The sequence below is a fragment of the Gossypium hirsutum genome, chromosome D10 (genome assembly GCF_007990345.1).
Source record: "Gossypium hirsutum isolate 1008001.06 chromosome D10, Gossypium_hirsutum_v2.1, whole genome shotgun sequence".
In the NCBI taxonomy this organism is placed as follows: Eukaryota; Viridiplantae; Streptophyta; class Magnoliopsida; order Malvales; family Malvaceae; genus Gossypium; species Gossypium hirsutum.
Genome location: NC_053446.1, coordinates 6,395,826 through 6,422,484, shown reverse-complemented (window position 1 = coordinate 6,422,484; position 26,659 = coordinate 6,395,826). Strand labels below are relative to the sequence as shown.

Below are 26,659 nucleotides of genomic sequence, written 5' to 3'. Positions count from 1 at the left end.
ACCATTAGACGCAAGTTAAATCTTTTATGAATTATCAGTTTAATAATATATCTAAAGGTTATTCCATCCACCACAAAAGAATATTATATCTTTTCATAATCAATACCAGTACTTAGCGAAAAACTTTATATTTTTATTCCGCTTTTGCAAAACTACTTCATTTGCACCCTTATTGGCTTTATACCTTTAGATATTTGGACTACTAGTCTAAAAACTCCACAAATTTAATTGTACTTGAGTTGCGTCTTTTTATTTTGATCAATTTATTCTATATCTATATTTCTCAATAGATTTATTCAGGATCCTCCTTTTATTTCATTATTTCAATAATAATATTACATGTAAAATCATTGTCGACCACTTTTATTAATCGGTTCCACATTTTCTCGAATTGACATAACTTATCAAGATATCTTATTTTCATTATTTTAAAATTCAGTTTCAGGTAATTGAATCTCTTCTGGAGTTTTACTTATTAGTTATGTCTTGGGTCTCTTCTGGAGCATCCGCCTCCACTATATGACCATCTAGAAGAAATTTTCATCTTTTGAACCGATCAATCTATATAACACTTGGTTATTCTCATTAAGTTTGTAAATACATCTATAGTTAACTTGTAATGAGTTATCCTTATTGAACTTCTGGTTCAAATTACTCTCCCTCTAACTTATTACAAGTTATTATTTCTCTTCCCCTAATGTCGAGAAAACTATCGAATCAAAATTGTAATCACAAATAATGTCATAATTGAATCTCCAATGCATTCAAAACATCTAATAATACAAAGAAACTTGTCATTAATATATATTCCCCATTTTCTTTGAGGATTCACTCATCTTTGTGCGTTGTGGTGGAGCAATTGGAACATATACGCACATACAAAAATTCAAAGATGAGAAATATTTGGCTCTTGATCAAAAACTAATTGTAATGGGGAGTTTTATAACTTATTGGCTTGATGCATACAACACGTAAATCAACATAATTTCATGTTGAAATAGGAAGTTCAGTTCTCATAAGTAATAGTTTAAACATTAATCAAAGGTGTTCAATCAATAATTTCTCTAAACCATTATGCGCAAACTTTTACAAAAGTTTTTCAAACTCAACCAATAAAAGACTGAGACATAAACTCATCAGTATTAGCAAGATGAATTGTCTTTATTGCATGATTTGAAATTAATTATTTAAACAAGTAATCTTACAAACGACAGGTTGCAAGTTGATAATACATACGTGATTATTTTGTAGATGCATCTACCAAAATCATATAAAACCATCCACATGGTGGATGAATGAGCCCATATTCATTTCAGAAATGCAAGACATTAAATCTCAACTTTAGCTAGTGAGTTTCTAAGAACCAAATTTTATTGAGAACAAGTAACAAATGAAAATTCTTTAAATTAAAGAATCTTCCGACTCTTTAATAGATGTCCATATGAATTCTCAATTAATTTTCGCATCATATACGATCTAGGATGATCTAACTGGTCACGCCAAGTAGTAAACACATTTGTATTAGTAAACTTCTAGTTTACTTTAACATGTGTTTCAATTGTACCAAATTGTAACAAATTGATAATTTTATATCATTCCTTTTAATTTATATCCACATATAAGTACTATTGTGACATTTACTATTGAAAGTGTCTAAATCAATGTGAAGTCTATAATGCCACCAAGTTAATAAATATAATTTTCAAATAATTATATGCAGTATTTGCTTCAGGGAATATGCCAAAATCTTCAAATGCCCAAAAATCTATTAATAGCAAACTTTGAGAGTGGATCTTATTTTCCATGTGTATAACAGGTACATAACCAATGACTTTTCATACATAAGTTTTCTCTCTTACAAGTTCTCATCAGTAATATTTTACCACGTAATTTTAATTGAGAACTTATTTTGAATACTGTAGAGTTATACTCACAGTTTTTAAAAAATACTTGCAACTTTAGGTGCATCCAACCATAATAAGCTTTAGATAGAATTATCATATTCTATTGCTCATGAGTAGATATTTCACAGTCAAATATTTTATTTTCAACCCTTTAATAGGGATGATGACAAAAGAATATCATAAAGATTATAAATTAATAACTCAATCCCCTTTTTTTATTCATATGAAATATAATATTTTCCTCATTCACAATCTCAATATGAGATCCATTACAAATAACTTTTAGAAGTAATGCATTAACCATCACAAATTTTATGCTTTTTAGATAGTGATATATTATCTCTTCTAGAGCTTTTGTAACACCCCAAACCCGGTCTAAACGTTATGACCGAATCTAGCGATATCACATTGTACCACCCCTTACCCGTATTCGGCGTCGGAATAGGGTACGAGGCATTACTAGAATACATACATTTGCATACATATTAAACCGAGTTACAAAATTTCATCCGAATTAAAACTTTCAAATTATTAACGTGCTTTTATAATTCTTTACAACATATCCTCGAAATATTATATTCATAACAAATAGGGCCTACGAGACCCGATATTTACTCATGTAATTCAAAGCTTCATTTCCATTTCATTCAATTCACAATTTCTCATGTTCACAATTCAAATCAATTTCTCAATCCAATATATATATTTCAATCATCTAAGAATATAATTCAAGTTACACGAACTTACCAGGCTAAATTGCAGAAATACCAAAATTTAGGGACATTTTGATAATTTCTTATTTTCCTCGAATTTCCTCCCAATCTTAATATAAATTAATATTTCATTTAATTTATTAATTTAAATAATAAAATAATTCATTTCATGCAATTTGGTCACTTTTTGACATTTTTACAAAATTACCCTTAAAATTTTATTTTTATTCAATTTAGTCCCTAAACCTAAAACATGTAAATTAGATATTTTAAAATAAACTCATATTAGTTGAATATTCACATATATTTTTCCTCCTCCTCCACTCCATTCCACATCCTTGATATATACATAATACCACTATTAACTTGTTTACTCATAACAAGCTATTCACTTGAGTCATAGTCACTAAATTAATTATATCTTAAGGTAAAGAACTCCGAATTGAGATCTGAAAATTTTCTCTGAAACTAGACTCACATATATTCTTACCATAAAATTTTCAAAATTTTTTGTTAAGCCAATAAGTACAGTTTATTCTTTAAAGTTTCCCCTTTTTCACTGTTTGACTGTTCCGACCCCTCTTCACTAAAAATTAATTATCTCTTTTTACAGAATTCAGATGATGTTAACATTTATTTATATTGAAAATAGACTCATTAAGGATTTTAAAAATATAAATTATAACCCATAATTATGTTTTTACAATTTTTAATTATTTTTCAAAGTCAGAACAGGGGAACCCAAATTCATTCTGACCTTGTCTCACAAAATTTATTATATCTCATGATTTACAATTCCATTACTTACATCGTTTATTCTATGAGAAACTAGACTCAATAAGCTTTATTTCAATATTTTATTCATACTCTAATTATATTTAAAAAATTTATGGTGATTTTTCAAAATTAACCTACTGCTGATGTCCAAAACTGTTTTAGTGCAAAATGTTGATTACTAGTTATATAACTCCCTTATTCCCTTTTCTCTATAATATTTCCCATCACTTTCACTTATTTCTCTTCACTAATATATCAAGAACATAAGACCTTATATAAGAAAACTCTACTATAACATCATTTCCATGCTTTTTCAATAATATCAAACTTAAAAATATATTGAAATCTTGATATTCTTACCTTGTGCTATTGATTTCAATCTTTAACTTGATTTTCTCTCTCCTCCATCTTCTATTTCTTGAATCTAACTTGATATTCTAGCTCCCTATTGTCTCCTTGTTATTCTTCTCTCTTGGAAGCTATGGAAATTCTTTTGATTTCTAGGTGAAAATGGTAAATTTTTGGTGGAAGGACCAAATTGTAAAGAAAGTAAAACTTTCTTTCTTCTCCTCTCTTCTCACGTTAGTTGCATGGAAATATGGTGGAATGGATGATTCCTCATCTTTCTTTTCTTATATATACTAAATAAAATACTAATAAAATAATAAAATATCATTTAAAAATCAAATTAAAATATTAATAAACTAATATTTATTTAATTAATTCATATAAAATATCTCCAACATCATCATTATCTTCTAGATTTCTCTCTCTTCTAATTGACCATTTTTCCTTTTATAATCTTTAAAAATTTCATCCTTGAGTCATCACTTAATTTGGTAAAATTGTGATTTAGTCCCTCAAAATTCTTCACCTTTTCAATTTGGTCCTAATTCATCCATTTTCCTTAGTTTCTAGATTATTCCACCCTTAAAATATTTACATTATTGGTCCTTCAACTTTTTTGTATTTATACTTTAATCCCTCAAATTTTGAGTATTTACTCTTGGGCAACAAAACTTTTCTCACTTTTAAAATTTAATCCTTTCTTGAATTAATATGTCATAATATAATTCTCAATGTTGCCATAACTCAAAAATTTCCCTTTTTGTCACTTTATTTCCTTATTTTACTATCAAGGATACGTACTTTCTTACTGTAGTAATTTTTGGGGTATTACAGTAGTAATTTTCGGGATATTACAGCTTTCAACTAATTTTGTATTCTCAAATATTGGAATAATATTTGTTTTTTTAGTACCAAATAAGATAAATATTTTCTATCTGTAATGATAGAATTCATTACTACATTTTCATATCATTCCTCAAAAAATATTAACAGAAACAAAATATTTGGCCATACGCCACATATGTGGCTAATAATCTTTTCATGTCACATTGATAACATAAGTTATCTTTATCCTTTGAAGAGTTATCTTGAGAACTCTCATTATTCTCTTATTTATTACCATGTTCCCACTTTTAGTGGTCCATGAGTAAATCTTTTATTTTCTTTATGTTTACATTCACTTCGGAGAATGCAACAAATCTAGTAGGACGGACTTATAAACATCCCAATAGATTCTTTATTTCATAATCACCATCGCAAACATGCGTGAGATTTCAAATCAAAATCTATCTATGCATGTTGTCATGATTAGTCTCCAATTATAATAAACAATAAATAAAACATAGTAAAATATACTTGAAGATCTTTAACATCATCGTCATCACTAGAAGGTATGAGATAATTCGAAAATATTCTTGATTTCATATAGATAACAGTATCAAATATTTCATCATCCTTAAGAACAAAAAGTAAAATAAGTTAATCAAAACAATGATAACATATAATAAAAGAAGAATGAAAATTAATAATCAGATATGAAACATTAAATAAAAGAAACTTCTTGTAAAAACTTTGCATCTTGCTGTCAAAGAAATTGAAAATCATGGAGAATAAATTTGATCGTCGATAAAAGGAACTATCACTTTAAGCAAGATCATGCTGATAATGTGTTATAAAATAAAGAGAGATAGGGAAAATAAAGAACAAAAAAAACATGAAAGCAACAGAGAATGTATTTTATTGATCAAAAGGGGTGATTACAATGTTTCATCATAGTCTCTATTTATAGGCATAAGAAGTATAGAAGAAGTAGAGATCTAATTCTAATAACTATTAGAATTTAAAGTAGACATCTACTTAATAAGATATTCATAACAGTTAAAATATTTTAAAAAAGTTTTTGAACTTCAGATATTTATTTACACGAGCATTTATACACAAATATTACGTTAAAAATTTATATAATCCAATATTTTAATTTATTTCATTTTTAAGAACAAATTAATAATGAAAGTAGTATTAATATGAAGGATAATATAAAAAAGAAAAAGAAAAGGTGTTATTTTGAGGGGAAAATTATGTTTGCAAACCCTAAAAAAATGAGCAGCGACTGATTTGAGTAGTCTTAGTGGGTATTTTGCTCCATTTTTATATTTTATATATATTGTAAAAGATGTTTTCAATCGTCATATGCAGATTCGATGCCTTAAACCCATTAAAATAAGCTTTGAATGCACGACTGTGTCCTCCATTTGCGTGTACTTCAAAGACCAAAAATTCCATTTGGCTACTAAAATTTGCTAAAATGTCAAATCAAAATTTACGAGCATCATATTTCTTTTATGGAATTTCTAAAAAGATTGTTTAAAGAAATTCAAGATAAACATATGTACATGTTACTAAATTATTAGTATGTTTATATATTGGTTACTCAACTTTAGAAAGTTATGAAATAGCTACAAAATAGTTATTGAACTATTCAGAAGTTTTCATTTAAGTCATTAGGTTATTCTTTTTTTCTCTTTCTTTCTTTTAAAAGTATGGTTGATGAGCTCTAAGTGACGATTTGACAAACAATAACATGGAACAATATCTATTGATGAGTAGAACAATGTAGCAATGATTCAAGTTAATTTGATGATTACTGTTGGAGATTGAAGAATAAAGTTGTTCAGGTTTTGATTTACAGATTCGTGATATTGAAAACTATTTCATAAAAAAAAAGTTAAACTGTAGAGGAGGATATGAGAGCTTTTAATTGGTGTCGGCAATACAAATAGAGAAGACCATAAAGTGACGATTTTAACAGCCTAATAACTTAAACAAAAACTTTCAAATACCTTTTGAATTTGATAAATTTATAAGTAATATAATTTACCCAAAAGTATGAAGTAGCACAAGACAAATCCAAGGAAGATGAAGGAAATAATGAAGGTGATGGGTTTAGGTGAAGTGTTAAGGAATTGAATGGTGTGATGAAACATGGGTGCCATAAATACCTCTCTGTCAGTAGCACAATTAAATAAAAAAACCCCATGTGTTAGTAGTTCAACTGATAACAAAATGGAATTGTAGCTGTTCTCAACACCCTTGGGCCCTCAAAACAATAGCTTGGGTTGCAACTGTTGAAGCCCCCACAATCAAGAGCATGATAGAGATATTATTAGGAACAGTAGTAATTCCCCAACAACTCAACCAGTGTCTGATCTTCTTATTTTAGTTTATTTTTGTTTTCCACAAATCTAACCAACTATAATGTTTTAGAGCAGTGTTGAAATACCCCCGTAAACTCTTGTTTTCCTTCCCTAACGCAAGCCCAAATACTTCCTTCAATACAGAGTGTTCTTATCATTAATTAATGAAAAGCCAGAACAGAAACTTTAATTTTTTAAAATAATATTTATGCATTTTTCTCATTTTGTATATATTTTGTATTTTTAATCAGTTTTTAATTTTTTATTTTTTTTGATTTTAATAATAAAAATTAAATTGATAAAATATGTAAACATTGAGCGCTAAACTTCTCAAACTTAGAATTCAATTGACAAAATATGTAAATATTAAGAGCTAAATTTATCATTATATCAATTAGAAGACCACATCATCTTTCTGTTGACTGTTTAATGGAGAAATGACCAAAATATTTAAATTTATTAACATTGGTAATGAAATTGAAAATATTTGAATTATAACTATTAACACATAAACACGTTAATAATTGGTTGACCTACTTTTCTAAGGTGAAAGATTAGGTAAAAAGCTTAGTCATTTTTACTTATAACAGCTAATTATATGATCCAAATCTCTACAAGCAAATATAATCAATAAGGCAAGGAATTGGATATTTGGTGCTGCCATGCAAGCATTATGCAACAAGATCGATAACATCCCACTAGGGAGTTTGAGCATTACTGGAAACTACTTGTGGTTATTACAACAGGGTTTTCTTTGCTTGGAGAAGGTAATACTTGTTTTCAAAGCTTAGTGCATGATTAAGCAACTGATTCTAATCAAATCTGAAGTGGGTTTATAATTGAATTTCAATGAGAACCAAAACTTAACTTTCCTTGAGCTAATGGTGATTACATGGTACAACAAAGTATTGTAAATAAAGTGGGGGTTAAAGGACAATTCGAGATATAATAACATCCAACAAGTCTAAAATCTAAATCCCAACATCGACAACCCATTCTTTGTATACAGATCTTCGTCTTTTTAAAGTTGGGTATTTGGAGTCAAAATTCCAGTGTCATTTGGGGCAAAACCTAGTCACAAAAATCAATGGAGAAACAGATGAAGTTCCAAAACATGAGAAAAGAATCAATAAAAAAAATTGATAGACTGAAAGTATCAACAGATTCTCCCCCACCAAGATTTTTTAGTTAAAAAATTATAAAAAAAAAGGAAGACTAACATTTTACCTTAAAACCTAGTGGCAAATACTGAACATTCTATAGTTACAATCACATTCTCTGGTAACTTCAACCCAACACAAATCTAGAAACATACTCCCATCTTCTATTTTAGAAGATTGGGGATGAGGGGGTGATAAAAAAGATGAGAACAGGAATAAGGGATCTTTTGCGGTTCGGGAGGGAGGAGAGAAAAAGGGAATCAGCTGCCCCACCCAGGAACAAACACAAGTTGCTTCTTCATGGATCTGTGGCAACCATTTCTTGATCTTTTGATACAATGGCATGTGCTATGGGTTTTAGGGGCATCTGAAAGTGTGAGAATCTATGTGTAACCTTTAACTCACCAGTTTTGGGGGAAAGGAAAAAAGGAGCTTTTGCCATCAGCAACCCAACAAAAAGTTAACCATGCAAATACATTTCTTGGACCATCTTTTATGCATAGTACATGTACAAGCTATTTGCAGCAGCACAGGCTATTGAGTTTTCGGTTGGGTGCCATGCTAGGTGCAGCAACTTTGTTGTGAAATCGAAAGAATTTCCATTTGCATCTACTCCAGAGGTTTCAGCCCCTGGTACAACAAATTCAACCAGATAGCAGCATTTCAGTACAAATCAATAACCACTGCCCCCCACCCCCCCTCCACCCAAAAAAAAAAAATAATAAATAAAAGAAACAACTGCAAAGTTAACAAGTCATAGAAGGCAACAAACAAACACCAAATCACTACCTCGTCTAACAACACGTGTTATACTGCTTAGGGATCTGGAGGGCCTTGAGGGCATCTGAACCTGTCTCCTGAAAAGACATGGATGTTTATGACTAATAACAATCTAACATCAATATGGAAACCATAAATCACATTTCACAACACTCCTTATCTTTTGCTCAGCTAGAGTGTATATTTTACCTCACTGGATTTTTGCTGGCTTCCAAAGTAGTTGCCTCTGTGCTTCCAGGGGCACAACCAAATACACGGAATAGATTGCTGAAATCACAGAGGAATTGCATATATTATGTTACATGGAAGAAGAAGAAGATGAAGAAGAAGAAGAAGAACAAAAGACTAAATGATTTGTTCAGAACAGACCTGTAGGAACCTGTTGCCACACGCAATCCATCACCACTTAGGCAACACTCAAATTTGTCAAAGATAGAATCATTTTCGTACAAATCACATAGCTGAAACAATTAAAGAATGGGATAATCAGCTCTGAGTGACATGGCACGACCCAGATATGACTAATTTGATCTGTTTCAGAAGATAGAAATCATACCTTAGGTCTCAAATATTCATGAACCTGGAAAGTTGAAACTGGACCAGAATCCATATTGATGTCCCACAGCTACAACCAAGTGATACATAATCAAAGTTAGATGATAAATCCTAAGATCCCCATTAAACAAGACATCAAACATATACGATATGAAGAACAAAATCAATTATCAAGTTTCAAACCACCATCAGAAGTCTTACAGCTGAAAGGAAGTAGGAAATATGGTGAGAATTCAACATACAAAGATCAAAACATCGAAACAAAATGGCACGTGATTGATTCAAATAGAGAATGGAGAACAAAATCATATACAGCAATTTACTTTAAAAACAGTGAACTTGTCTATACATGCTCAAATACTGAATGGAAGAAGCTACCAAAACATTTACTCTCACCCCACCTTTTCATGTCTTCATGATAAGCTCTCTACGAGATAAACAAAATTTGAGTATTTGATTCCTAGCCAAAATACCAACAAAACCAATTGTTGTATTCAATTTTAATCAATTTGTGTTAAACGTTTGCAAACAAGAATCTTTAAAGACAGATAATTGCAGCGAAAGGTTTTAAAAGCTTCATGATCAAATTCTGTCAATGTCTTGCAAGATGAGCCAAAGGATAATTACATTAGGGATTCAACAGCATAGAAAGTCCTCATGGTGTGCTTAAGAAAAATTGCATGCATAATGTGACGTTCAGGCAATGCAAAGTATAATTATATATATCAAAGGGGAAACAAGGGGACAAACAAAATGAAACAAAGCCAAACCTTAAGAGTCATGTAATCACGGCTAAGCATATATCTTCCGTCCTTTGCAAATTTAATATCTGAGATCGAGGCAATTATCTCTGTAAAAAATGATCTAGAACCAGGTGCCTCTGGTTCTTCAAATCTGTCACCATAGAGTAGTACTTATTATTCACAGAAAGGATACTGAAAGCAAATAACAACTGGATCCTCTTCATACCAGGAATGGTATTTTACTATTTAGGTAAAAACTGGAATTGTAAGTTGAGGTGGCAAATTAAACCCAAAGCCCTGTGCAAACCCCAAATCTGAACCTTCCCAAACATTTGACCAAAAAAGTCAAAGACCCAAACCCGATAAAATCTGAACCTGAAAAGAACTGAATCTGAAAAAACCTGAACTCAAAAAGCAAGCTAAAATGGTTTTTTTATCTTTCATAAAAATCTAAAAAAATTATATAACTAGCCCAAACACAAACTCAACTAAAATAAAAAAGGATTTGAATTTGAAAAAAACTGAACATGAAAGGGCTGAAGTCCAAAACAGCGCAAACCCAAACAACCCAAACTACCAGTTTGTCACCTCTTAAGTGCAAGTAGATTCAGCAAAAAAAAAAAACCAAAAAAGTAAGACACTTACAATTTGGCATGAAAATCACACAAAGCTGACTGCCGCAAATCAATGAGACGAATTGAGCCTTTTGAACTACTATACGCTAACATATTACAGTGGGTAGGGTGGAACTCTGCCGATGTTATAACCTCTGCAAAGATAGAAATAGTAATAGTTCAAACCTCAACAAACCTTACAGTTGAACAAACCTAGGAACCTAAAACGAACTATTAACCCAAAAGGTGCTTGACAGGAACTTATCACGAGCACACTTTTATGAATTTCTTAAATAGAATTGAAGTTGCAAATACAATAACTGAAGCAGCAGAGAAGAAATAACAATATGCTAAGAGGCTTACCAGTTAGATCCTCCATGTTTGCAGGCTTTACATCAACGATATTGAAACTTTGATTGCTGATTTCCAAGTTCCAAAGATTTATACGCAGATCATCAGCTGATATAAAAGTTTCGCCGTCACTGGGAAAGATAAGAGAGTGTATCAGTATATTTTGGAATATGAAGCTAATGATGGAAAGAAAAACATGATGTAGCTCCAAACATGCACACACACTCACTCTTCTCATATAACCGCATAACTGTTATAATCCAATAAAACATAAACCGCAGACAAGCCTGAATGTCAAGAAGCTTAAATATCACCACAAGGATTTCAAAAAAAAAATTACATGAATTAGACTAATAATAGCACAGAAAACATTGTTGAACACTCCAACTTCAAGTCAGACTAGACAACTCTGTGATAAAATATAAATCCTTCAAGGTTTAAATATTTACTATGAGCTAAAAACTCTCATGCTTCAAGGGTTACTTGGGAGTAAAGCATGCTCGGTTGATAGGGCCAACATGCCAAATTTTCATGCAAAATAAGAATGTGATGACTCAGAGACCTAGAGAATGAAAAACAATCCTGAAAAACAACCTCCATTCATTATATAGCATGTAATCCTATGACCTATTGTTTAGAAGTTCTCCAGTTTCGTCAAGATGATTAATCACCCTTTCATTTCTAAAGCATAAAAGGCATAATCAGAGACCATTCACAATTACAGCTTCTTGCTTGGACATGACAACACAAGGAGTTCAGCAACATAATGTTGTTAAGGAATCAAGATTCATTATATAATAATTATTTTGTAAATCATACAACATTATTATAGCTGGGAAATTCTATGCCTTCAGAAAAACAAGAAGTATCGAAGTTTGAATGAAAAAAGAAAGAAAGAAGCCCAGTTCATGCCAGTTTTAACTTTCTACTCCAATTTAGAAACTAAAATTAGTAAACATCTCTTTCTCAGGAGATCCCTAAGAATGTCACTGCAAAGGACCAAATATAATCAACAAAAAGAAAACACAGAAAATACGCATATATCAGACTGACACTCTTGATAAGGGCATTCAAGTGTCTCAGGTGTCAATGGGTTTTATTCAATCAGAGAATAAAAAGCTAGTACACCTGGTTTATAATATATATATCATAAAGAGGAAAAGATGCTTCCTTACTTCCTCTTCTATTAATTGTCAAATAGAACCAAATAAAGGCAAAGCACAATAAAATTGCACAAAGCCAAAAGAGAATAGCTACCTGTTATTTGAAATGGAATTGATGTGATAATCATGAGCATGGGCATATACTCTTCGACATCTAGCTACTAGGTTGGTTTCCTGACTAGTTACCTAGAAATAGTAAAGATTAAAGGTTAAAGCTTAGCGCTCAGCAAAAGATCAAGAAGAATTAAAACAATTAAAAAAGGTTCATGATTATTCAATCAAAAAATCATAACCCTCCTCTCTGGCCAAAAGGAAAAGGAAAAGACTGAATAACAATGTGGTCTTCAAAGGACTTGAGCCACTTATGGTTGCTAGGGGCCAGTTGTCCAAAAAGATGTGAACAACAAGAAGAGGCAGATTCCTAATGATAATATATAACAGGATAGAATCTATATCCCAACATTATATTTAACAGAAATATCTAGAAGGACATGCTTTTAAGAAATCAAGCAAAAAGGCCGAATACTTAGGGCCAGTTCTTCATTGCTTTTGAAAAGTGCTTTTGAGAAGTGCTTTTGAAAAGTTTAGTTTAAAATTTGAGTGTTTAGCATTGCTGTCAAAAAGTGTTTTTGGAGTCAAAAGTGCTTTTTTTAAGCAATGAAGAACTGACCCTTAGTCCCATGGGCCTTCCCCACCAAAAAAAGGTCCCATACATGGTTGAAGTACTCCTAGGAAAAATCTGATGATAAAAGAAGGTTATCACCTTATTGGCACTTCTATTAAACTCTATTAAGTTTTTCACCATCCTCCCTAGCCTTGAGCATAGAATTCATTTAGCTTAAGAGGTACTCAAAGTTCAGCCTACAACTTAAAGCACAGGATAATTAAAATAATTGCGTAGAGTACAACTACCACAGGCAAACGCAATGATGGCAGGCCTCCTGGTGGGAAAGAAAAATCATTGTCAGGGGAACCTCCATTTGCAAGACCAGGTGTGGGACTATTAGAATTACTTGAACTAGCCACGCAGCCATTTCCTACAGCTTTTGGAGGGTCCAAATTCATTTCAGAAATTTTTTTGACCTTCTTTTCTTGTACCTGTTGAACCCACAGACAGTTCGCAGAGAAATAAATGGGTATAATGGCAAAAGCAGAGCAAGAAATCATAATATGAATCATTGAATATGCTTATAGATAGAAAAAAAAAGGAGAAACATTACCAAGCATGTTTTAATCTTGCCTAAGTAGCCATTTCATAAAAGAATTCCATATACTGTTCTATCCATGCACCAGTACCATTGCCATAGTTTAAATAACATATTCCAGTAAAATGCATGAACTAACTTGATGCAAAACCCCATCAATACTAAAATACCAACCACTACTTATTACAAACAAAGTGACCACGTAGATAATCTACAATCAAACTGAAAGCCATACAGTTAAGAAACAGTTGCAGCAAAAGTTTCCTTCCTACCTTCCAAAACTTGATGGTTTTATCATTTGTAGAAAGGAGAAATAGGGCACCATTGGCTGTTTGGCACCATCTGATTTTGTTGATTTTTTCCTCTATTTCCAAGCTCTTGAGATAGTCAAACTGTAAAAAACAAAAATAAAAAACCAATGCATAAAAATAGAGCACAGAGTAAAACAAGTGACACTGTGCGTGCATCATAGCATCAAAATGTGATGATAGCGCACCTCAGGCTCATGGCTTTGGAACTCTGTCTTGTAACGGAACTCAGGGTGCCGATTAATTGGGTGGTCCATTCTCTCCAAATCCCTTCTCAGTGCATCATGCTATAAATTGAAAAAAGAAAAAAAGTTACTATAAAGTTGAAATGATAGAAAAACACTAAGTTAATATATTAACATCAGTGAAGGTAGCAAAACCCACATCCTTGGTATCTGTCCTCTCAAAGAGAACAACCCGGCCCCCACGGTCACCAGTGGCCAGGTGATCCCCAGTTTTATCAAATTCAATTGCTGAAATAATATCAACTGCAGCAGGAAAAGAAATTATTAAGAAAATACAATTGTACTGCCAGTGCAATAAGAGTAATGGTAAAACTTTATCAAGACTGACCAACTTTCTATAAAGAAACTGCAATGCTATTGCTAGGGAAGAAGGTCAAATCTTTTCCCTTACCATTGAATATCAGAAATCTTAAGTCTCTTGATCATTTTTTCTATACTAAATCTTTCCTCCTCTCTGAGAACACAAGAAAGGTTACAATTTGATAAACTATTAACTATTTCTGCCAAGACTTACCAAGAATAATTCACAGCCACCGTAGTATACATTCTCATAGCCCTTTCACCCAATTATTCTGACAAGCTTAAGGGGGGAAAATCACTGTGGCAATGATGGGCTTAATTTGGAGACATGAGAAGGGAAAGGAGGGAGGGAGAGAGAGAGAGCAAATGACAAGCACTTAGACGATCACATGATCCAAGATAATGCTTTCCAAGAAAGAATTCTTGCCAAAGAGACTTATCATTCATTGCTTTTCCACAATTCAAAATTGAAATTTGAAATATTAGTTAAGACTATAAGTTATCATCAACAGAATATAATGTCTACACCTCAAACTTCCCATTTTTGTCTACTAGCTAATTCTTATAGTGTCATTAAGCTGAGTATCATCAAGCTATTTCTATAACTCTTTTCATAACGAAATGTATCTGCTCATCTGTTTCAGAAGAAGTCAAGGACTTTGATGTTTACCCACCGTATACTTACACAGGATTTAACTCAACTTGTTAAGCCAAGTTTCACTATTGACTTACTGAGACAAAATATGAAATTTTAACTATCAAAAAGGCCAAATATCAATACTCTTACATCATTCAACTGATAGTATAATGTCCTTTCTGCCTGTCCCATTTGCTAGAAAGTTTGCCATGACATAACCCTTTCATAACCAAACTAAAACACACCAAGTGATCTCAGGAGTACTTAAAATGTACCTGCCTTTACTTCCAGCATATAAATAATAAACCCATGGCAAATCAATGTAGTAATCCATGCATGAATTAAGACTTAAAACGACATACATAAACTCCTAGAACATAATCTAGCTCCATCCTAATAGAGTGATAATGCCCAGATTCCAGTTCCCATTCAGTGATCAATACTATTAATCAGTTACCATCACTGAAATCTGACAACCACATAATATGTAGAAAAAAATTTGAGTTTCAAACCACTATGGTTAATTTAATAGTACAAAAAACAAAAGGGGCACAACTTATCTGTGCATGCAACATCACTAACTTCACCAAGTTCACTTCCACACTACTTTTTTTTCTCACAAAACTATTACCCAGTAATGATTCAAAGCATTGTCTCAAACCCAGTATTTTTCCCAAATCTAAGCAGCCGCAACCCCCCTCCCCCCAAAAAAAGTCAAGATTTTTTTTCCTTGCCCATTAACATAAACAACAATTACTCAATAGCTCATGATCCCAACTATGTCCCAATCACTAAAATAAACCCTAATTCCAATAGAACCAGCACAATACCAATTAGATCCAAAAGCAATAAGAAATTACCTTCTTGAACTTCTTCTCCAGCCGTTCGTTCACCAAATACCTGAGAGAATTTCCAATCCAACGGTTGTGGCGGGCCTGCCGGAGCTGTGACCACCTCATCTCCTCCGTTCATTTTTTTTTTTGGCTTTTCTCTTCTTGAGTTTTTCAGTATGTGATATTCAATAAAAAATATGGAAATTTTAACGAGCTAGATTTTACCACACTCCCTGAATCAAATAAAAAATCGCATATTGAGTTAGCTTCCCCCCCCCTTTTTTCTCCTTAAATTGGAAAGGGGAACAATGAAATTTTGTTTTATTTCAAGTTTCAACCATTGGTAGTAGCTCGAAGAAAAACAAAAAACAGACACCCAAATATTCTCCCTCTTATTAAAAATAATATATAAAATTTTTTAAAAAAAATGCTTGTTTTCTCTCTATCTGGGAAGGAGAAATTTGGAATTTTTAGATTTCCCGAGGATTAAAATGACTTCGTAGGAGAAGGAAAATACTATCTTAAACCCTAAGCTTTTTTACTTTAAGTTCCGTTTGATTGCCAGTAAAATATTTTATTTTTGAAAAATATTTTACTTTTCTGTAAAATAATTTACTGAAAAATATTTTCTAGTGTTTGATTGAATCTGTGTAAAATATTTTTCGCTCCTTGGCAGATTTCCTAAAAATATTTTCTGAAAAAGTTATTTTTACATATATTAATATATATTAATAAATTTTTATATTTTTAATTGTTTTTACATATATTGCAATGATTTATTTACAAGTAAATAAATCAAATTAAATATATAATAATACTCAATTATTAAAATATAAAAGCATTGCAAACTACTTTCGAAATGTACTAATTAGTAGTGAATCAATTGTAGTGATCTCCTGATGAAATTACGCTCAGCATAAAAGCAATTACGAGAAATGAATTCAATGCCAAAGTACAAGATAAATGGAACCAGTCATTACTTGGTATGAGGTTAATGCTTGCAATAGAGGGATCAACACAATCAGTTGGTAACTTTAAGAAATTGATTCGAGGTCAATTATTCTTCTGAATCATAAAATGGGAAAAAGAACAATAAAATTAATGATACTGAGACAATAAAAATTATAACAGATAGAGGATCGTTGATCTTGGTCTTCCAGATGTCGATGTTTGCACCAAAGATGCGGCAACTCTCATTAACAGCCCATTACCGCACAATTATACACAAAAGCCCCTGCCCGTGCCTTGACAGCAAGCACATTCCACTCTTGTCCATCCCTGTTTCCCTCCTCTGGATTCCAAGACTGCAAAACAATTACTCCATCATCATGCCCTCCATGACCTCCAGCTCCTATTACTAGTAAACTGTTTCCGCATCCTTTAAATGCCAGCCCCCAACCGTAGGAAGAGTCTGCCCTCACAGGTAGTCTCTTCACAACACTCCATGAGTTATTAACCTTATCATATTTCTTAACTTCATTAGTTGCTTGATCAGTAGAGTAAAGTTGATTATTTACAACAGCAACTAAAGGAGGTGAACGCATAGCAGGACGAAACGTACCTGCATCGTGACCAGGGTACATATTTTCTATCCTCCACCATGACCTTGTCTCAATATTGTACTCTTCATCACAAGTCAAACAATCTGTATGACTTGACATGCCCCCAATCACATAAAACTTCCCATCCATAAAAAATCTCGAACATAGTTTATGCGGAAAGTTCATGTCAGGCAATGTTTGCCAAGTACCTACTTCAGAATTGTAGAGTTCAGCAGATTGTAAGACATTGCCATTCTTATCACTTCCCCTAGCAACAATGGCTATCTCCCCAAGGCTGCTAGAACCAAACAGACAACGAGGCAAATTCATTAGGGGGCATTTCGACCAATTGTGGGTAACCACACTATACATCCAAATAGCAAATCCTGACAATTCATGACCAAATACAAGTAATTCACTCCCCACTGCAAGAGACTCCTTGTTAGCATAAGTAAAACAATCATCACATGGAATCCTAGGTAATCTCATCCATTTCTGTCTCATAGGATCAAAAGCTTCCCAAGGCATATTACAAGCCAAGTAAACCCAGTGTTCAAACCCTTGTATTGCCAAGGGATAAAGGTACACTCCAGGTGCTAAAAACCCTTGTATTGCCTTAGGCAGAATGGACAAAAAAGCGTTCACCTGATTGAAGTAAGGTGCAATATGCATGCATATGCATATATGTATATGTGGTGCGTATATGTAAGGTTAAGCAATATAATTATGATAAAACACTTTTATCCAATTTATCTACAAAACAAGGAACTTTTTTATTGTTGGCCAATATGCAAAAGTTCCTATTGGTTCCATGACTGTTGTTCAATACACAAATATTACAAAATAGAGTTTTGATAATATCTCATTTCTTACAAGTAAATGTACATCTAATGAAAAAGTTGAAAACAAAAGTAATTAAAGAGAACTTCAATTAGGCGGATTTTATATGCCCATCGCCTTACAAAAAAGCACGCCTACGCACACTAGGCGAGCGCCTAATCAAATGTGCCTAGCCCAAAAGGGTCTGAGGTCCTTTGGTTGTCTGAAGCTAAGGTGCAAAAGCATAGGCACACCTTGATAACACAGTATGGTTCAGTAAATTAACAATGCATCACTTCTGTACCATCTTCCTATGGGCAAATTAACAGATCATATAGACTCATAAAAAGATCAAGCCTGAGATTGCACTGCCATTGATACGAATATACCCAAGAAAACCAAAAATGAATAGATGTTGCAACAAAATCTGCATGAAAGCAGTATCAAGAACGCAAGCAATATTGCCTAAGACTAACTCAAATCAAAGCTTCAGCCCATTAATGTCCCTTTTTTATTCAAAAGACAACAAAAATCTATACCTCATCAACTTCCATTGAGAGATCATTCACACTTTGCCTAAGTAATCCTTTCAATCTTCCTTTCTTGAAATCTGAAAGAAAAATAACAAGAAAGATTGGAATTTTTTGCCCAGTGCATGGCCAGACTAAGAAAAACAAAAAATACCCAATTAAATCAACAAAGTGGAGACAGATAAATTACAACCCGGAAAGTGGGAAAAAAGAAAAAGAAAAGACCTGGTAGAGTTGAGGCTTGAGATTTGCGCTCAAGAGGTGGTGAAGCGAATTATACCCACAAATTGATCCATCTTTGAAACTTTGCTTTTCTTCTGTGCTTCCATTTTCTTTCCCAATCCCATCAGTTTTCTCCATTTTCTGATTCCCTCAATTATTGCTCCAAAATCAAAACATAGAAAAAAGGTTGATGAACACCGGTGTCTGGTGTTAAGAATCGGTGTTGGCTGATGGCAAGCAGAAGAACAGGTGTCAAGGATAGGGGAAGGGGAAGGGGAAGAGGAAGGGAAAGGGAAGATCAGTGTCTAAAATTTTCCTGAAAATGTCTTACCGAATTAGAAACGGTAAGACATTTTCCAAGATTAAAGGCTTCTTTTTCCCGTGTTTGTAATTGATTTTAGGTGAGGAAAATATTTTCAGCCAAGCAAACACTGGAAAAGGCTGAAAACCTTCTCCCGAAAATATTTTACTACAATCAAACAGACCCTTAGTTTTGTATGTATAGATGATCAAGTCACAAGCTGTGACTTTTCTCAGTTTTTACCGTCTTTGATTGGTAAGTGGATCAAAGTGTTACTTTTTGTTCTTTTTATATATTTTCTCGTGCATGTAATAATTTTTTTTTCTTAATGATAAAAATAATAATGATAATTCTTTTTCTTTGTTAGGACTTATGAGATTCTTTTAATACTTTATGTCTGTTTTACAGTTCATATTCGAAGTTTATTTTTGTAATTTATAATTACTCCTTTTAATAATATTATCTTCAAAGTTTGAATTTGAGTCCTTAGGCAAATGAGGTTTGATGGACATTACCAAAACTAATGTTTCACCTTTATTGTTTGATTATGGATTTTGAAAGGTTAAATCATGTTGTTAGTATTTGTACTTTGACAAATTTTGAGATTTAGGTCTTATACTTAAAAGGTTAAAAATTACGTCTTCTTACTTAATTGAGTTAAAAATCCAAGTCCAATAATTAAAATCTTAAATATTTTCTATCAAAATTTATTAAGTTGACATGTTGATTAAGCTACTCTCATATGACGTAGCATATGATTGACGAGAAATAAACATGTTAGGTTGACAAATTTTAATCAAAATTACCAACAACGATAACAATCAAACTAGGATTTTTTAAATTTAAGAAGCAAGAGAATTGAATTTTTAACTTAAAAAGTGCATAAAGTAAATATCAGATTCTATAAAAGTATAGAGACTAATAGCATACTTTAGCCATTTTGAAAATGTTTTTAAATTCAATGTATACTTTTACCTTTTGGAGTTCTTTTATTTAATTAATTTTAATGTGAATTTTTAAAAGAAAAAAAATAAGGACACTTACTTAAATTTTGATGTTTTGTATTTTGTTATTTTTATATGAAATATTTAAATAAAATAGCAAAAAATAAAATGTTTAAACTTAAGTTTAAATAAAATTTAAGCATAAAAACTTTATTATTTTACTATAACTAAATAATTAAATGAAAATTTTATCTGTATTATATATAACTTGTTTTTTTCTTACCAATGCTATGAATGAGATTATTGTATTTAAAATTAAATTTATTAAATTATTTCATATTATTTTTTATAAATTTTAAAAAATATAAAAAAATAAAATAAATTTAAAAAAAATTGAAATTTATATATTTGAAAAATAATATATTAAAAAATAGTAAGAATATCAAATTAAATTATTGTAACAAATATGTTTTTCTTTATTTTAATAAAAAGGTTAAGGGGAAATTTCACTTATAAATGAAATAATCTTAGTAAAAAACTTAAATTTGTTAGAAATATTTTATCATTATGTAGTAGATGTCTATCAAAATAAGAAGTTTGATCAATTTTAAAATTTTACTGTCTATTAAAAATATAATTTTATTTTATTTATACTTTTCAAGTCTATAAATATAAATAATGGAAAAGTATTGTAAATACCCCTATTGATGAATAAAATTTATATTGCTCTCTTTGTTCTCGTGTTTTTCTTATTCTTAACTTCTCCTCCTCTTATTTACTTTTATAATAAAATTGAATTTTTAAAAACCTATTTGTGAAGTAAATTATTATCGAAGAATCTTTTGATGATTATAGAATAAGCTTTTAGATGATTATATTTTTTTTGAAAGCTAAATTTATTAATTTATTCAATGAATTAAATCATACAATTCGGAGAAAAAAATAGTAAAGTCGTAGACGGTGAAAGACAAGTTTCATCAATACAACAAAAGGTTTTAACTTCAACATCAATAGAACATTATGACATGTTGACAATTGGCTTTATCACAACTCAAGCACGACATATCTGGAGTGATTGTAAGCACTTAATACAATAAGTAAACTAGAGAGGACGATAACAAAATCATCCCTAATATCACTTGTAAAACTAATATTACATGCATAAGCAAGACTACAAAACGTGCTACAAGAGCCAAAAAAAAACTTTCTAAAACTAAAGACTTATTAAACAATGGAAAAACAAACAAAAAATATATAAAACTTAAGATAACACGGGTCCAAATCGACACGTGAAATAATTTATTATTTTGAAATACTCTCAAAACAGAAACAAATTAAGAAGTCGACGAAGAGCTACCTACTTTCCAAGAAAAATTACTGGTGGCAGGTGAAATTTTAACGAATAACAGGCATTGTCATCTGTCCATTACAGCTTATAAAGATAACAAAGATACCCACACAATAAATTTACAAACTGAAAAGAGAGAAAACGTATATAGTAAATGAGAAGAAGAAAGAAAGGAAGGATTGATGAGAGAGAAAAAAAAAGTTAAGCGATAGCCCGCAATGATTATATTATTTTGGTAAACTAAAATACTTAAACAAAAAATAATAGATTTGTAAATTTGTTAAAAATAATTAAAATATATTATAGTATATTTTAATCTACTGTTATTTTAAAGTTTTAATAATATATTATTTTTATAAATTAATTATGAGTGAGCATAGTATATTGACATTGCATTTTTTTTAACTTTATAAGCAGAGTTATAAATTTATCACATGTCACATTTTTTATTATTTTTTTCTTTTTTTTATTACATGTAAAAATTTTAAATGTATTAACAATATACCAAACATATTTAATCAATTATACTACATTTTAATAATCTATAAGCATCATAATTATAAAGCATAGTAATAAAGAAGATGCTTTTGTTTCATCAATACAATTATTATCAACCTATTTGTGAAGTCATTATATAATAATTAGACGATTGTTGAAGATGTTTTATTATTATTGTTAATCTCACAAAATATTAGTTTTCCTAAGATTATAAATTATGGCGTATGGAACTTTTCTGTAAGAAAATAAAATCAAAATATATTTCTAAAATTTTTCCCATAAAAGAGAGGATTACATTTCTTAAAATTAAAGAGTTTTTTAAAGAATAAATTATGATGTATTTATAATATGATTTTATACATGTAATAGGCCCAATTTTCCCGGGGCCCATTCAGAATAAGCAAAAATAAAAATAAGAAAAAATAATAAATAAAATTAAAAGTCCAATAAAAACAGTCCAAATACATGAGCCTAATGTGGCCGAAACTGTTTTTAAACCAAATTAGCCTAAACCTAAGCCCAATATCCTGGCCTAAACCAGAAGTCAGAAACCCTAGCAGCCTCCACACACGCTAGTTAGCATCTGTACGTGCCACGCCGCAGCCACCAAAGCCTTCGTCCTCACGTGCCGAGCCTTTGCCCTCGCGCACGCCTTCCCACGTGCGCCACCGCTACGTGCCACGCCTCCATGCGTTGCGTCGAGCCGCGCCACGTCACCGTACGGCGTCTGTATACCTGCAAGAAGGACAAACAAACGGAAAAGGCAGAGAAAGCAAGCAAAAAGAATTGAAACCGCCAGCAAATCAGAAAATAGGAAAAGATTCGAGGGGGATTTCATTTTTTAATCTCGGCCTATAAAACAAGTGCTGAGCTTTTTTGTAAGGGGACAGAGAGAAAAAAAAACGCACAAAAAAACACACGCATTCGAAATACAAATTTTTTTTTGAAAGATCAAAAAGGTGATTTCTGGATTTCTTTCTTCTTTGGCTGATTTAGATTCATTTTCCGTCTTTCTTTTTTTGATTTTCGAAGCTCATTAACCTTTGGTTAAAAGAAACAGTAAAAAGAAAAGGGGAAACGTACCCGGTGGCCGGACCTTTACTCTCTCCGTAGTCATCGGAGTTGCAGCGAGGGGAGAGGGCTCTGAGGTGACGTTTCGTCGAAGCAGCGCAGAGGTTTTAGTTTAGGCTTTTAGGTTCTTTTAGTTTTAGCAGTAGGTTTTAAAACGTCGCCGTTTGTAGCTAATGCGATAGCTTCAAAATGGCGTCGTCTGGTGGCCTTCAACCCGCGCGGTGACCCGACCCAGGGGAAGGATCCGCGTGTTTTGGGTCTGAGGGGATTTTTGCGCACTTAGTTCTTTTTTTATGATGCATTCAAATAAACCTTTATATTTTGTTTAAATTTGGCCGTGCATTTTGTGTTCATTCCGTTTTGGTCCGCGCAAAGACGCTGCGTTTTGGGGGTATGGGAAATATTTCTCGTTTGGTCCCCATGTTATCCCCATGTCGCGCTTTGACCCGCCATTTTACTCTGTTTTTGACATTTTTCCTTTGATTCTGTTTGATTTCTAATTTAATCCCAATTAATTCATCTTAATATTTTTTCCATAAATTCATCACTTAATGTTATAAATCTTTTATATTTTTAGATATCATCTTAATATAATTTATGCATACCTTTTTGTTTGCTTTCGTTCATGAACGCATATATATATATATAATAAACTTTAAAATTTTTAATAATGCTTTATAGTTTTATATATATACGTGCATATATAGCGTTTTTTAGTAGTATACATACGTATATATATAATAACGTATTATTAATTTCAAATGATATTTCCTTATGCATAAAAACCTTATTCCTTTTAAAAGTTGTTATTTCATTTTATTTATTTAACTTTTTATATATTATTACTATGTATATACCATTATTTTACTAGGTTTTGTTTATATAAATCAGAATGTAGATATTAATTTTAAGTTGTTTACTTTCATTTTTCTTCATTTTTATTTTTATGTTTTTTAAAATCTTTCATTAAAATCTCTTCAAACCCCTTTTTTTTTATTCATTTACCAAATTGTATCAAGTATTTGTATTATTTGTTGTTATTATTTTTTTATTGTCTCGATTTTTTTAATTGTCTTGAATTTATGGATCGCCTTTTTACTATGGATGTTTGTATAATATGATCAAAGTCGATGTTTGTATTTGCCCATTATTTGGTTAATTGTTTTAGTTTAAGTTTAAATTGTTATTTATCTTTTACATTATATGTATTTCTATTCAATTATGTTCTATTTGTAAAAATTGCATGTTATTAAAGCGTTATAATTGTTTTATTTCAAATTCCTAAAAAGGGTTTGGTGTTTATGAGTTCTCGAGAGAATTATGCCCTAACTTACTGGGCTTCAATTCTTCTTAATGAATTTATATCATCAAGTATCCATTTTATTAAAACCATACATTTATTAAATAAAGTTCTTACAATTTCAAAATGTTTGATCCTAACTTACTGGATACAACATTTTGTTATCTCGATTTCGAAATAAAGGCAATATTTGATGTTCAAGAATTTCGAGAAATTGAACCCTAACTTACTGGGTTTGGGTTTCTCGATTGACTTAAATAATCAAATATCCTTCTCAAAACACATGATTTTCTTAAAAAATGATCGAATCTAATTTTGAAGATTGAATTGTTGCACCCTAACTCACTGAATGTGGCAATTCATTTATGCGAAATGGGTGCACCTCATCATTCAATTTAGTTATCCAGGTTTTCTCATCAAAGGATAGTATTTTAAAATCTTTTCAAAGTTTCGACATTAAGACACCCAAACAGCCAGTTCGGTACCAATTTAGTCACGAGGGTGCTAACCCTTCCTCGTGCGTAACCGACTCCCGAACTCGTTTTCTCAAATTTTGCGGGCCAAAATTGTTTTTTAAGGGTGGACTGATTGCACCCCAATAAAAGATCGGTGGCGACTCCCAGAGCTTTCTTTTTTAAAAAAGTCGATCCCCGTTTGTTTTTTTCAAACTTAAAATCGGTTTCGACAATACAAAAATAAATAAATAATAAGTTTAATGAATAATTAAAAAATAGAAAATTAAATGTAAAACTAGAGAGATCATCAATGTATGTACCTTACTATATGATATGGTGGTATCACAAAAACTATTGAATATATTTTTATAAATATATATATATATATATTAATTTTAAACTTTTTGTTTAGACAAAATGCAGTAATGTTTTAAGGGATAAAAGTTGTTGATTAATTAAATTACTCTATAATTTAGATAACTTCAACTAAACTACAAATTAGTGAGACACATCCGCAATAAATAGTAATCTTAATGGATAGATCATAAATGTTGAAATACATTAAAAAGCTTATTTCGATTTTATAAAGAAAATTAAGATTTCTTTTTGAAGTTTGAAAGTTGAATGAGATGGTTAGGTAAATGCATTAAGTATTTTCCATTTTACAAATTGAGTTTCTTTCGTACAAGTGGGTATAGATCTCATAATGAATTGTAACTTAACATTAATCAAACTTTTGACCTACTACCCTATACTAATGTTTTGGGCCACTAGCATACTTAATTTCCAGGGCCGGGTTTAAAGGCTTGCTTACTCACCTGTGATGTCCAATGTTTTTTTTAGTCCAAAACTTTTATCCTGTTGATGGATGGATTGTGGGTATTTGTTGTTTCTTTCTTTACTTCAGATTATACGATTTCGTTTATGGAATGATTGAATGAAATTTTCTTTTAAAAAACCCAATCTAATCCATCCAAACCTGATTGATAAACAAGTTAAAAAGCTCTTAACTGCCACTGCCATCACCCTTACACCTCACTCCATCCTCTCCTGCTCAAGCAACCCATAAACTCACAAAAAGCGGATGAAGAAAGGGGAGAGCGTTACCATCATTTTCATCTCATCAAAGCCCTCACAAACATGGGCTTTAGGACCAATCAAGTCCACCATTCTCACCTACAACAACTCTAGGATCCACCATCAACTTAGTAGCAAATACGGATGGTAAAAAAACCAAAATCAAGCTTTTTTTACTCTAATAATATAAAAAAATTATTAATGAAGAAATTATTTACCAAAATAGACAAATTGTATAGTAACCAACCGGTGCCGCCTGATTAACCAAAGACACCACTCCCACTTCTCCCCAATCATTACAAAAGCATTAGTTTTTTAAAAAATAATATTTTTTTGGTATCACCACTATGTCAGACGATATCGGTATGTATTTTTGATAAAATACTCTTATTTCTTTGGGTATACCAGAGAATTTTTTTTAATGGTATCGTGGTGTGTCAGGCAACACTGATGGGTTTTAAATTTTTTTTAAGTTGATCAAAAGTTGTCTGAAAAAGGAAAATATAAGTCAGAAAGTAAAAAAAAAAAAACTAGGGAGCCTGTGTCCTCCGTCGTTGTTCTCTTACGCCGGTGTCGTTAATGGGTTTACTAAATCTTTGCATGGTGTCATTGCCACCGACACTGGTGGATTTGTCGATGATTTTTAGTTTCAAAACCATGTTTCGGATGATTTGGCTAGCGGTGGTGGGGGTACGTCAATTCGACTTTGCATCGCTAGAGTTT

General features: G+C 31.5%; 2 protein-coding genes across 7 annotated transcripts; both read right to left on the bottom strand.

Moving 5' to 3' along the window:
- Positions 1-7,786: 7,786 nt before the first annotated feature.
- LOC107916351 (serine/threonine protein phosphatase 2A 55 kDa regulatory subunit B beta isoform) lies at positions 7,787-16,323 on the bottom strand. Of its 4 annotated transcripts, none has more exons than XR_005919583.1 (15): positions 15,858-16,323; positions 14,200-14,303; positions 14,004-14,102; positions 13,780-13,899; positions 13,215-13,400; positions 12,397-12,488; positions 11,152-11,270; positions 10,820-10,943; positions 10,202-10,325; positions 9,433-9,501; positions 9,246-9,337; positions 9,066-9,143; positions 8,886-8,953; positions 8,502-8,726; positions 7,787-8,007 (listed from the first exon to the last, which is right to left on the bottom strand). XR_005919583.1 is itself a non-coding variant. In XM_016845611.2 (14 exons), exons 1-14 carry the CDS (start codon positions 15,967-15,969, stop codon positions 8,590-8,592), a joined length of 1,524 nt encoding a protein of 507 aa, XP_016701100.2. In that variant the 5' UTR covers positions 15,970-16,233; the 3' UTR covers positions 7,787-8,589. The 4 variants fall into 4 exon arrangements, 1 of the variants encoding a protein (XP_016701100.2); XR_001689467.2 differs by having other exon boundaries at positions 8,164-8,726; positions 13,212-13,400; positions 15,858-16,232; XR_001689468.2 differs by having other exon boundaries at positions 13,212-13,400; positions 15,858-16,232.
- A 426-nt stretch (positions 16,324-16,749) lies between these two features.
- LOC107916352 (F-box/kelch-repeat protein At5g60570) lies at positions 16,750-19,425 on the bottom strand. 3 transcript variants are annotated; one of them, XM_041102953.1, is made up of 3 exons: positions 18,946-19,424; positions 18,730-18,800; positions 16,750-17,669 (listed from the first exon to the last, which is right to left on the bottom strand). In XM_041102953.1, exons 2-3 carry the CDS (start codon positions 18,753-18,755, stop codon positions 17,027-17,029), a joined length of 669 nt encoding a protein of 222 aa, XP_040958887.1. In that variant the 5' UTR covers positions 18,756-18,800; positions 18,946-19,424; the 3' UTR covers positions 16,750-17,026. The 3 variants fall into 3 exon arrangements, with proteins under 3 accessions (XP_040958887.1, XP_016701101.1, XP_040958886.1); XM_016845612.2 differs by having other exon boundaries at positions 16,750-17,666; positions 18,946-19,423; XM_041102952.1 differs by having other exon boundaries at positions 16,750-18,800; positions 18,946-19,425.
- Between the last annotated feature and the right edge of the window lie 7,234 nt (positions 19,426-26,659).

Bases quoted from the DNA above. Each gene is read 5' to 3' on its own strand.
- LOC107916351 (XM_016845611.2), bottom strand. From the start codon at position 15,969: ATGAACGGAGGAGATGAGGTGGTCACAGCTCCGGCAGGCCCGCCACAA. The intron at 14,103-14,199 runs GTGGGTTTTGCT...TTCAATTTATAG, and splicing joins AGAGGACAGATACCAAGGAT to CATGATGCACTGAGAAGGGA. The intron at 8,727-8,885 runs GTAGTGATTTGG...TTGTTGTACCAG, and splicing joins AACACGTGTTGTTAGACGAG to GGGCTGAAACCTCTGGAGTA.
- LOC107916352 (XM_041102952.1), bottom strand. From the start codon at position 18,043: ATGCATATTGCACCTTACTTCAATCAGGTGAACGCTTTTTTGTCCATT.